The sequence below is a fragment of the Pantherophis guttatus genome, chromosome 10 (assembly GCF_059756535.1).
Source record: "Pantherophis guttatus breed Tessera chromosome 10, ASM5975653v1, whole genome shotgun sequence".
Lineage (NCBI taxonomy): Eukaryota > Metazoa > Chordata > Lepidosauria > Squamata > Colubridae > Pantherophis > Pantherophis guttatus.
In genome coordinates this window covers 9,664,746-9,678,143 of record NC_142072.1, presented here as the reverse complement: position 1 = coordinate 9,678,143, position 13,398 = coordinate 9,664,746, and the positions used below count along the sequence as shown (strand labels likewise).

At 45.7% G+C, this 13,398-nt stretch overlaps 1 protein-coding gene across 1 annotated transcript in view; it reads left to right on the top strand.

Moving 5' to 3' along the window:
- The window catches only part of FCGBP (Fc gamma binding protein), a 51,179-nt gene that overhangs the window by 18,463 nt on the left and 19,318 nt on the right, over window positions 1–13,398 (top strand). Inside the window, exons 8-12 of the mRNA XM_034423527.2 lie at window positions 1,934–2,513; window positions 3,246–3,436; window positions 5,316–5,457; window positions 7,170–7,498; window positions 12,157–12,730. Of these exons, the coding sequence (XP_034279418.2) occupies window positions 1,934–2,513; window positions 3,246–3,436; window positions 5,316–5,457; window positions 7,170–7,498; window positions 12,157–12,730 (1,816 nt within the window). The remainder of the gene's footprint in view (window positions 1–1,933; window positions 2,514–3,245; window positions 3,437–5,315; window positions 5,458–7,169; window positions 7,499–12,156; window positions 12,731–13,398) is intronic.

The following is a 13,398-nucleotide window of genomic DNA, read 5'->3' as shown; positions in this document are numbered from 1 at the left end:
GCCCACCCCACTCCTCCCCTCCCAGGAGTTTCCACACAGCCTGTTTTGGATGCCAGGTAAGTGCAGGGCCCGCACGGAGGCTCTGGGAGGGCCTCTTGGAAGTTCTGGAAGTCTGGAAACAGGTCCGTTTCTGGCCTCCGGAGCCCAGGGGAGGCCATTTCTGCCCTCCCGGAGGCTCAAGAAAAGCCTCAGGAGCCTGAGGAGGGCAAAAAAAATGGGCCTCCCGGAAGTTCTGGAAGTCGGGAAATAGGCCTGTTTCTGGCCTCCAGAGCCCGGGGGAGGCCATTTCCGCCCTCCCGGAGGCTCAACGAAAGCCTCCAGAGCCTGGGGAGGGTGAAAATGCTCCCCCCCTCCCTGATGTGGTGCAGGAGACCGAGTAGGCCATGCCCACAATGGCCACACCCACCGAGCAACCGGGCAAAAAACTGGTTGCTAAAATTTTTGAACCCCACCCCTGTCCATAGCCCTACAGCCCTGGAATTTTTGTAGTATTTAGGTGACATATACATTTAATAAATAATAAAATAAACTAAAATAAAATCCAAGTGCTTCTCAACCTTGACAACTTTAAGAAGCGTGGACTTCAAGTCCCAAATTCCCCAGCCAACATAGCTGGCTAGGGAATTCTGGGACCTGAAGTCCACACATCTTAAAGTTGCCAAGGTTGAGAAGCACTGCTATAAAAAAAAAAAAAACTCTGATCAGGGTTTGCTGTACATAAGAATAAGAAGATACTCTGGACGCTTTGTAAAAATCTATTGTTGCATAGGTGTGACTTTTTCAGGGAGGGGGCAGTGCATTTACCACTCTATAAAGCCTTAGTAAGACCAATTTTGGTCATGATACTATGAAAAAGATGTTGAGACTCTAGAAACAGTGCATCGAAGAGCAACCAGGATGATTAAGCAACTAGAAGCTAAAACATACAGTGAACGGTTGCAGGAACTAGGCATGTCTAGTTTAATGAAAAGAAGGACTTTGAGTGACATGATAGCAGTCTTGCAATATTTGAGGGGCTGCCACAGAGACGAGGGGGGTCAACCTATTCTCCAAAGCACCTGAAGGCCAGACAAGGAATAATGGATGGAAACTGATCAAGGAGAGATACAACCTGGAAATAAAGAGAAATTTTCTGACAGTGAGAACAATCAACCAATGGAACAGAAGTTGCCTTCAGAAGTTCTGGGAGCTTCAGCACTGGAAGCTTTCAAGAAGAAGCTGGACTGCCATCTGTCAGAAATAATTTAGGGTCTCCTGCTTGAGCAGGGAGTTGGATAATATGACCTACAAGGTCCCTTCCAACTCTGTTATTTTATTCCAAGTCTCTTTTTCTCAGAGATGAGTTTCAAAAACCCTGAATCTCCCAAGAAGCTTCCTTTGAAGCTAGTGAATGGTTTAGAATGAAACCTTCTAAAACCACTGAATGGTTTTGGAAGGAGGAAAATAGAAAAGGAAAGAGTTTCAACATGAAACAGGAGGGATCTTCTCTATCTGTAGACCACAGGATGGATGGAGAGGCCATTTGGCTGCATTTAGACCAGATGTTGATTTCTGCATCTCTTCTGTTTGTTTCTAATCCAGGAAATCAAAAGTGTAATTTACTTGGATTAAGAGGGGAAAGGGAGGTGGGGTTTGAGGATTATTGAACTCAGTATTTTTCTAATTAAATATGGCTTATGTTGAATCTGCCCTGCCTTGTGAACTGGTCTAGCTGGATTTGGGGATCTGTTTTGAAACAGTCTTCCAAATGTGTGGAACGGAGCACAAATAAGCTATGGAGACCTTTTGTTGAAAAGGTCAATATGTATTGACTCCCACATGCCAAGAATGATGGTAAGAACTGGAAATATTAATGTTCTGCCATTAGAGAGCAAACAAATCCTTGAGGTCTGTATGACTGCTGTACCAATTCCTTGTTTACTCTCTCTTCCAGGTGAATGGGGTATTCCGGTCCCTCCCCATTGAACTTTCTGAAGGACATCTCAAAGCCTATCAACATGGCACGAAGGTCCTGATAAAAACCAGCTTTGGCCTTGTGGTGAGCTATGACCTGGTTTACCATGTGAGAATTACTGTCCCAAGCAGCTATCAGAAGCGGATGCAAGGTCTGTGTGGGAATTACAATGGGAAGAAGGATGATGAGTTCCTACTACCCAGTGGGAAGAAAGTTACAGATGTGGCTGAGTTTGGTGCTTCCTGGAAGGTTTCGGTCCTTGGGGCAGGAGGACCTTGTTCAGATGGATGCTCTGGGAGCAACTGCCCAGCCTGTGATGAAAACAAGAAGAAGGTTTTCAAACAGCGCAACTACTGTGGGATCCTCACTGCCTCGGATGGCCCCTTAAAGGGTTGCCACAGCCAGGTGAACCCCAGTGTGTTTTTCAATGACTGCATCTATGATTTGTGCCAAAGCAACGGAAACAGCCAGTCCTTGTGCCAAAGCATTCAGAGCTATGTGTCAGCCTGTCAAGAAGCCAAGGTCCTTATCCAGCCATGGAGGAGTCCATCTTTCTGCCGTGAGTAATGTTGAATTCCAGTTTTCAGAAACTTAGAATAAAAGGGCTGGAAGGGACTTCGGGGGTCTTCTAGTCCAGGGGTGTCAAACTCAAGGCCCAAGGGCCAGATGCGGTCCACGGGGTGCTTAGATCTGACCCGCAGGGCCACCCTGGAAACAGCGAAGGACCGGCCCGTGGTGCCTCTGTCAGTGAAATCGGAGCTCAGGAGGGCTGCACGCGGCCATCCCGAGCTCCATTTTCGCCAGCAGAGGGTTGCAGGAGGCTGTCGCAGCTGAAAAGAGAGCTCGGGAGCCCATTTTCACTGGGCTCCACAGGTGCCCCCAACATGAGTGATGTCAAGCTGGCCATGCCCCACTCCCAAGGTTAAACACAACCCTGATGCAGCCCTCAATGAAATCGAATTCTGGGATTTGAAATCCACACGTCATAAAGGTTGAGAAACACTGACCCCTGGACTCATCCGTTTTGGGGCTAAGCCACCAAAGAACCCCAAGCCCACGTAAAAAGGGACTCCAATGTTCTCCATTCAGACAAAAAGCATTTGCTCTGCTTCCGTTCAAACAGTAAGCATTTTTTGGCAGCTTCAGTTGCTCAGCGCATCCATTTCACATGACATTCCTCCTCCCCCTGCTGAAGATCTGGTCCAAAGGCTGACATTTGCTATAAAGCATTGAATGCGAATCATTTTCTCCCATTCCAATCATTCTCTCCCCCTCCATCTCTTTCTTTCAGCTTTGAGCTGCCCTCCCCACAGCCACTATGAGGAATGTGCTGATTTTTGTACTGCTGATTGCTCTGGGCTCCGAATATGTCCTGAAACCTGTGCCGAAGGATGCCAGTGTGATCTTGGATACTTCTTTGACGGCCTCAGCTGCGTCTCAATGGAGGGCTGTGGATGCTTTGGAAATGGAAGTTATTATAGGGTAAGGCTCCAGTCTTCACTTAAATCAGACCTTTGCTCTACCCAGCCTCATGTCGATGGAGATGCTCAGTCATCCAGGTCATGGTGCTCCCAAAGTTGCTTTTTTCAAAAGGCAACCTGGACTTTGTTTTTTTTCCTTGAAGACTTTTTCCTTCTCATCCAAGAAGCTTCTTCAGTTCTGACTGAAGTGAAGTCAGAACTGAAGAAGCTTCTTGGATGAGAAGCGAAACATCTTCAACAAAAACAAAGTCCAGTTGCCTTTTGAAAAAGCAACTTTCGTTCACCCGCCCAGCCTCATTTCTGACTGTCCCAGTGCAGTTGTTGGTCAAGCTTTTCTCCAGGGGCTCCTTCGTTCCTCTCTTCTTTAAGTAGTCCTCAACATAAGATCATAACTGAGCCCAAAATTACAGTCATTAAGTAGGTCATCACCTGACCAGGAACAATTTTATGATCTTCTTTGCAGCAATCAGGGATGCAGTGGCTCAGTGGCTAAGACGCTTTGAGCTTATCGATTGAAAGGTTAGCAGTTCAGCGGTTCGAATCCCTGGTGTCGCATAACGGGGTGAGCTCCCATTCCTTGTCCCAGCTTCTGCCAACCTAGCAGTTCAAAAGCGCATAAAAAATGCAAGTAGAAAAATAGGGACCACCTTTGGTGGGAAGGGAACAATGTTCCGTGCGTCTTTGGCGTTTAGTCATGCTGGCCACATGACCATGGAAACGTCTTTGGACAACGCTGGCTCTTCGGCTTAGACACAGAGATGACCACCGCCCCCTAGAGTCAGGAACGACTAGTACATATGTACGAGGGGAACTTGACCTTGCAGCAATCTTTAAGGGACTCACCATGATCTCTAAGTGAATGCATCAGTCATAATATGCATCTATTGTCAGAGAAGTGAAAAAACAGTCTCCACAAAAAAAAGTCATAAATCATGCTCCCACAATCATGATTGGTTGTGCATACTGGTTGTGATCATGTGACTATGCAGGGGGGGCAACCTTTGGAACTTCGAATCTAGGTTGTAAGTAGCTCTGGGGAGGTCCATTGCAATTTCAAATGGTTGCTAAGTGGCCGGTCATAAGTCAAGGATTACCTGTAATAAGCTAACCAAGCCAATCCTGACCGAAACATTTTTTTCCTTACATCCCAAAAAAGAATACGTGTCTGCTTAAAAAATAAATAAGAAAGAAAAAGTGTGGTGTGGAATGAAGAATAAAGAAAGGAATTTAGAGAGAGTATATATCCTAGAGATAAAACTACTTAAATCATTATACAGTGAGTCCTTGTTTAGCAACCGCAATTGGGACCAACAACTCAGTCGTTAAGCGAAGCAACTTAACTGAACTTCAGCTTTCCTTTGCTTTACAGACCTGCCAAGGTCCTAAATGCAAGGATTGGTTGCAAAATTATCGCCGTCATAACCACAAGCAGTCACTGTATGTGGCAGTTGCTAAACGAAGACTGCCTGCATAGCAAAAGGGCGGCAGGAAGTTTAAAAGCTTGGATGATTATAGGAGAGCTGTGAAGGATTCCTAAAGAATAATAGAGGAGGTATCAGATGGACCTCTTTGAGAACATCTTACACCAGAGAGCTACTCCTAAGAAGTCCAGTGTCAGGATTCCAAGAAACTTGCTATTATCATAGCGTAAGAGGCTTTCTTATTTTTTGAATGGGACACACAGTATTTCTATATCTCTGAGCCCAGATTCTTGGGTTTTTTTCCTCCTTCTGGAACAATAAGGATATTCAATATCGTAGACAGAATAGAGAGCTTAGGAATTGTGCTACACAAATGCCTTCTGTTCCTTGATGGAAGCTTAAAAATACTCATTGGAAGCTAAACGTGCTGAATGCTTCTTTTGTTCCACGCCTTCTCAGCCCAAAGAGGAGGTCCTGTTGAACGAATGCCAGCAAATCTGCCAGTGCTTGCCTGGGCAGGGACTCCTTTGCAAATCTTACCACTGTTCTTCTGACGAAGACTGCCAGGTCCAGGATGGGATCATGAGATGCATTAATAAAGGTAACTGAGTCAAGAGCTACATTTGCACATGCTAATCCCAAATCGTCAAAATACAATGCACATTGTGTGTCCAACTAAATGCCAAGCTAAGTGTTGGCTTAGCGTGATGATCTGCGTCCAGTGGTGGGTTTCAAAATCTTTTACTACATGTTCTGTGGGTGTGGCTTGGTGGGCGTGGCATGGCATGGCTTGGTGGGCGTGGCAGGGGAAGGATACTGTCAAATCTCCATTCCCTCCCCACTCCAGGGGACGGTTACTGCAAAATCCGCATTTCCTCCTGAACAGCTGGGACTCGGGAGGCAGAGAACAGATGGGGGTGGGGTCAGTTAGAGGTGGTATTTACCGGCTCTCCGAACTACTCAAAATTTCCGCTACCGGTTCTCCAGAACTGGTCAGAACTGGTCAGAACATGAAACCCACCTCTGCCTGTGTCCCACAACCTGCCAAAACAATGTGCGGTGGTTAACTCACTACGCAGCCCTGTTCGCAACCAGACAACAGTAACGGGAGTGGGAAGGGAAGAAGGCATTGGAATGTAAGGGAGGTTTGGGAGGGAACTCTGGCATTCCAAGTGTGCCGCCCAGAAGCATGAGATAGACCCAAACTCCAAGGTCATCAGTTGGGAACCTCCAAGGCAGACAGACTGTTCCTAAAACTCATTTGGTGTGCAGCTGACTGGTGGACAATGGACAATGGGAGGCCCAGGGGGAAAAGGAAAGTTTCACTATGCTGTTTTGCATTCAAAATCATCAGAGCTGGCTGTCAGGGTTCCAACAGATGCCCTAATTAAATCATGAGCCTCGAGCCAAGCTTCAAAAGAAATCCAGTCATTTATTAGGAGCTTCATGTCGGCACATTCCAACTCTGACCCCACGTAATTTATGACCCAATCTTGACCCTGTTTCCCCCCTTCCCCAGGGTGTACCATCAGTCACATTCACCAATGGAGCAATTTCATGGGTTGTAGAGATCACTCTCCTCCGGACGCTGTGGGTAACCCTGGGAGACAGCCTTGAGAGAGATTTGTCTGGAATGTGCTTTTGTTTTTGGCTGCTGTGCTGCTTCACTGTTTTCCTATCCCCCTTGCCTATGGCAACTCAAGAACAGGCCAGGGATGCTTTGCGAGTTGACACTGGGTTTTCCACTTCTGTACCCATATGATTTTTCAGTAAAGTTATTTTACTGAATAAAAAAATTCCAGGAATTTCCTTTGCTGTTTAACACAGTGGGACAGATGACCCAATGGTTAGTTTCCAAGAACACCCTGACCTACCACCATCATCCCAGATTATCCAACACTATTTATCCTATCCTATCCTAGAAAACTCAGCAAAAATATTTCCAGAAGGATGTATTTAAGGTACAGCTGACTCCGATCTCAACTTTCTATACAATGAGTTTGCTGCATAGAGTGGAATTCATGCAGTACAGGTAGTCCTCGACTTAACAACTATTTAACAATGGTTCAAAGTTACAACAGCACTGAGAAAAGTGACTTATGACCCATCCTCAAAGTTATGACCATCACCCAAAGTTATGCAATCATCTGATTGTAATTCAGGCACTTGCCAACCAGCTTGTAAGTGTGAAAAACAGTCATAAGTGGCTTTTTTCAGTGCCGTTGTACCTGTGAACATTGTACCTGTGAATGAATGATTGTAAATTGAGGGCTACCTCTACTATGTTTGATTGTGTATCTTTTCTTCTATCAGATCCTTGCAAAACTTTACAGTGTCGGATCAAAGAAACATGTAAAGTAAAGGATGGCAAAGCTTCATGTGTCCCAATTTACAACGAAACTTGCTATGGCTGGGGAGAACCACACTATCACACCTTTGATGGGTTGGAGGTGGATTTCCAAGGGACGTGCACTTACACTTTGGCCAAGTATTGTGGCAGTGACACCGGACTGGTTCCATTTGTGGTGGATCAGAAGAATGAAAACCGGGGGAGGCAGGATGTTTCTTTTGTGCGGCTGACCAATATCTATGTGTACGGCTACAACATTTCCATCCGCAGGAGGCACACAGGCAAAATCTGGGTGAGTTTAGTTGTTATTATTTTTGCAGTGAAATTGAGGTAGCATCAGGATGTAGCCCGAAGGAACCCTTGGGATAGGCAACCTCTGAATGACAATGAAGATAGATACTGTTGTGGCCTGTTGGCCGCCGGCCCCTCCAGCAGCCGAATCAGAGGAGGAGGAGGAGGAGGCGTGGGAGTCAGGGCCAGCATCAAGGCAACCTGAGAGCTCTGAGGGCAAAGAGGGAATGGAGCTGTCAGAGATAGAGACAGAGGTGGAGCCTGGGCTATCCATCAGCCCTCAGATGGAGAGTCAACAACCCCTGGGTCGGGAGGTGGCTGATGAGGAAGAGGAGGAACAGCTGGGTCCAGTGCCTGATGCATGGATATGCAGAAGGCAGAGGAGAGGAGAGCAGTGGAAATCTATGGGCTGATCCTTGGGACGGAAGAGCCCCTGCTGCTAGCGAAGCCCCATCCTAGCTCTGGGGATAAAAGGCAGGGGGCAGAGATGAATAGGTGTGTCAGACAACTATTCATCTCCCTACCAGACAAATCTGTTAGCCTGAGGTGTGTGTAAAAGAGAGACTGGCACTCCTAATAAAGGGAACATTTGTTTAACTACAGAGCAGTGGTGGGTTTCAAAAAATTTTATTACCGGTTCTGTGTGTGTGGCTTGGTGGGCGTGGCAGGGGAAGGATACTGTAAAATCTCCATTCCCATCCCACTCGAGGGAAAGGATACTGTAAAATCTCCATTCCCTCCCTAATCCAGGGAAAGGTTATTGCAAAATCCCCATTTCCTCCCAGTCAGCTGGGACTTGGGAGGCAGAGAATAGATGGGGGTGGGACCAGTCAGAATTTTTACTACCGGTTCTCCAAACTACTCAAAATTTCCGTTGCCGGTTCTCCAGAATTGGTCCGAACCTGCTGAAACCCACCTCTGCTACAGAGGGTTTGTCGTGTTTGGGAGCCGGGTCAGAACAGATACTGTGTAAAAAGTAAGCATGGTCACAATAGAAACTAACGAAGATGGACAGGGTCCACAAAACATTTCCCCCATTGTTACGCTTATAACAGGTAGTCCTCGGCTTACGACCACAATTGAGCCCAAAATTTCTGTTATGAAGTGAGACATTTGTTCAGTTAGTTTTGCCCATCTTACGACTTTTCTTGCCTCAGTTGGTCAGTGAATCCCAGCAGCTGATAAGTTAGTAACCCGGTTGTTAAGTGAATCTGGTTTCCCCATGAACTTTGCTGGTCAGAAGGTCACCAAAGGGGATTACATGACCTCGGGACACAGCCACGGTCATAAGTATGAACCGGTTGCCAAGCATCTGAATTTTGATCACGTGATCATGGGGATGCTGCAAAGGTCGTAACTGTGAAAAACTGGACATAAATCATCTTTTTCAGTGCCGTGGTAACTTTGAACGGTCACTAAATGAACTATTGTAAGTCGAGGCCCACCTGTAATCATTCTCCCAACCACATAAAATTGTTTTAAAAGTCAATCACCCTTGGATCAAGAATACTGCATCCAGTTTTGGTCGCCAGGATGTAAAAAAGATGTGGAGACTCTAGAAAGAGTGCAGAGAAGAGCAACAAAGGTGATTAGGGGACCGGAGGCTAAAACATGAAGAACGGTTGCAGGAACTGGGTATGTCTAGTTTAATGAAAAGAAGGACCAGGGGAGACATGATAGCAATCTTCCAATATCTCCAGGGCTGCCCCAAAGAAGCGGGAGTCAAGCTATTCTCCAAAGCACCTGAGGGCAGGACAAGAAGCAATGGGTGGAAACTAATCAAGGAGAGAAGTAACTCAGAACTAAGAAGAAATTTCCTGACAGTGAGAACAATTAATCCGTGGAACAACTTGCCTCCAGAAGTTGTGAATGCTCCAACACTGGAAGTTTTTAAGAAGATGTTAGATAACCATTTGTCTGAAGTGGGGTAGGGTTTCCTGCCTAAGCAGGGGGTTGGACTAGAAGACCTCCAAGGTCCCTTCCAACTCTGTTATTCTATTCTGTTCTGTTCTGTTCCACTCCACTCCACTCCACTCCACTCCACTCCATTCCATTCCATTCCATTCCATTCCATTCCATTCTATTCTATTCTATTCTATTCTATTCTATTCTATTCTATTCTATTCTATTCTATTCTATTCTATTCTAAGCTTACCTTCTGAGGACCTGAACACTTCCACGTTGTTTTCTTGGCAGTGATAAAGAAGTGGCTTGCTAGCTTCTCTCGGGATTTTCTTCTGACTTTCCATCAAGCTCTTATAGTCCTGGAATTTTAGCATCATCTCCCATCCCGGTACGACTCATGTCCAGCTCTGCTTAGCTTTTTTTTTTTTTTTTTTTTTGAGATCAGCTAAGCTTGGCTGGGTTCTGGCACCTGATATGTGAAGCCAGTCCAAAAATGTGACCTGATCATCACATTTCTGAATGCAAAGCAGGCTGGTGCAAGGTGACCTACATTCCCTTTGACAAATTCATGCGGCAGAGGCAACATCATTCACCGAAGCAAAAAAAGGCAGGCAGCACCGCACTCTTTGCTTAGATGTGGCCTTTGCGGGGGTCTTGAAGCTTCTCCATGATGGACATCAGAGCCAGGAGAGGTTTTGGCCAAACCAAACTGCATTTTAACCTGTTTCTGGTGTCACTTTGCATGATTCTAGAAAGGCACCAGTGGTGGGTTCCTCCCGGTTCGGTCCGGTTTGGCTGAGCCGGTAGCGGTGATGATATGATGTCACCGAACCAGTTCTCCCCCCCGCCCCCCCACGTTATTCTTACCTTTTATTTGGTCCCACCCCCAATCTATTGCTGCCTCCTGAGTCCCAGCTGATGACTAGAGGGAAAAAAACAGTTTAAACTCTTGCCGCGGGGCTTCAAAGGGCCGTCCTACAGCTGATCAGTGTTAAAAGCAAACAAATGAGTCGGGTCATAAGTGCCAGGACTGGTCGTAAGTGCGAGGACCTTCCAGAAATGACTCTGACCAGCTAGCCACGCCCACCTAGTCACATGACCTCCAAGCCACACCCATGAAATAAGCCACGCCCACAGAACCAGTAGTAAAAAAATTTAGAACCCACCCCTGGAAGGCACCCTGAAAATTCATCCTACACAGGCAGTTCTCGGCTTACACTCACAATTGAGCCCAACGTTTCTAAGTGGCTAAATAGAGACATTTGTTAAGGGGGGGGGTTGCCCCCTTTTACGGCCTCTCTTGCCACGGTTGTTAAGCAGATCACTTCAGCTGATAAAGTTAGTAACCCGCTTGTTAAGTGAATCTGGCTTCCTCCTAGACTTTGCTTGTTGGAAGGTCCCAAAAGGGGATCTTGGGATCCAGCCAGCGGCCAAGCATCTGAATGTTGATCATGTGATCATGGGGAAGGTGCCAAGGTCGTAACTGTGAAAAGGATTATAAGTCACATTCTGCAGTGCCGTTGTAACTTTGAATGGTCACTAAACGAATTGTCGTAAATCGAGGATTACCTGCATAAATACAAGCAAAGTGTAGAGGAAAGCCAGATTTGTTTAACAATTGTGTGATTCAGTTAATAATGGCAGGGACTTAACAACTGTGGCCAAAAAGTCATAAAATCGGGCACAACGACCTAACGACTGCCTTGCTTAGCAACGGAAATTCTGGTCCCGATTGTAGTTGTAAGAGGAGGACTACTTGTAGGCGGTTGTGTTAGCCAGAATAATTCAGGAGTCCAGGTGGTTCAAATGAATACAGGTTTATTATACGCTAAAATTTTTCTAGAAAATTTGCCGACCACTAATGGTCACAGCAAATTAGCAGCGGGAAAAGGTCAACGGAATTCAAGGTGGGCTGGATTCTCTTGTGGGCATGAAGGGATTGGAGACTGATGATGCATTTGACCCTTCCCTCGGACTCAACCTGGTCATCTCGCAAAATTCATTTCTCTCGCCATGTAACGTGTATGCATCTGAACTAGACTGTGTTGTTTCTCTGTGTCATAGAATATATGTGGGTATGTACACAATTTTGTATTTATTTATTTATTTTATCATGTATATGTAGCATATATTGGAGGTGGTGACCCTTTGAGAGCCATATGCAACAAAATTTCATCTTAATGTATGCCGTTTAGTGTACACTCAAAGTGACAAAGTTATTGTTCTGTTCTGTTTTGTTTTGTTCTGTTCTACTCTACAATGTCTATTCTATTCTGTTCTGTTCTATTCACTCTACTCCTCTTCTCTTCTCTTCTCTTCTCTTCTCTTCTCTTCTCTTCTCTTCTCTTCTCTTCTCTTCTCTTCTCTTCTCTTCTCCTCTCCTCTCCTCTCCTCTCCTCTCCTCTCCTCTCCTGTACTTAATATTCTATTCTATTCTATTCTATTCTATTCTATTCTATTCTATTCTATTCTATTCTATTCTATTCTATTCTATTCTACTCTACTCTACTCTACTCTACTCTACTCTACTCTACTCTACTTACTTAATATTCTATTCTATTCTATTCTATTCTATTCTATTCTATTCTATTCTATTCTATTCTACTCTACTCTACTCTACTCTACTCTACTCTACTCTACTCTACTCTACTCTACTCTATTCTATTCTATTCTATTCTATTCTATTCTATTCTTCTATATCTTCTACATCTGTGCCCATACATTATGTATGTATATTTGTATTTGAAAACACAGCTGAACGGGGTCATCACAAACCTGCCTGTGACCCTGGAGGATGGGAAAATCCACCTTTTCCGGAGTGGCGTGAATGCCATCCTACAAACCGACTTTGGACTGGTGGTATCTTTCGACGGGGCCTCCCTCTTATCCGTCATCCTCCCCAGCAGCTACTACGGTTCCATCTGTGGCCTCTGTGGGAATTTCAACCAAAACCCAAAGGACGACATGATCACAGCTGCAGGGGACAAGGCGAATTCTGCGGTGGAGTGGGCTGCAAGTTGGCAAGTGAAGGACCGCGATCCGTTCTGCTGGCATTACTGCAAGGACAAATGCCCCACTTGTGAGGAGAGCAAGCAGCAACTCTTTGGAAGCGACAAATTCTGTGGGCTCCTCACCAAGTTGGACGAGGGTCCCTTCCAGAAATGCCACCCCAAGTTAAGCCCTGACAACTTTTTTGACAGCTGCATTTATGACGTCTGTCTCAGCGGGGGTGCCAAGAGCATCCTGTGCAAAGCTCTAGAGGCTTACGCAACTGGCTGCCGCACGGAGGGTGTGATCATTACAGACTGGAGAACACAAAGCGGTTGTGGTGAGTACAAGTTCACGGGCTGGCATGAGGGAAAATCAACCCCTCGTGTTTCCCCCCGCCTCCCCCCACAGAAAGGATGGGTTTATTTATTGGATGGGGAGCCCATCACTTTGCTGCCAATGAATTGCTGCCAATGAATTGCTGACCCTATCTTTATGATACCACACTTGCGCAAGTGTGTCAGCAAATGTCTATGGAGATTCTCAGTCATCCAAGTCATGGTTGTCCCAAAGGCGCTTTTTCAAGAGGCAACTGACACTTTCTGGTTTTTCTTTGAGGACGTTTCGCTTCTCATCCAAGGAGCTTCTTCAGAGAAGCGAAACAACTTCAAAGAAAAAAAAGAAAAGAAAAGTCCAGTTGACGTTTGAGAAAGCACCTTTGGGACAACCATGACTTGGATGACCGAGAATCTCCATAGACATTTGCTGACACACTTGTGCAAGAGTGGTAGCCCAAATTTGCACGCCAAGGCTAATTGTGAAACTCTTGTCAGTGTCAGGTTTTTCAGGCCGTCTTCAAATAAATTGCGCCTCAAACGAAGTCTTTTTTGAAACAAACTTCCAATTTATTTAGCACGGCAACTTTTACACTGACTCCATGCAGCCAGCAGTGACGTGCTGACCCAAAATCCCTCCTTTTCCTTCCCCCACTCCTCTGCATTCATTGGC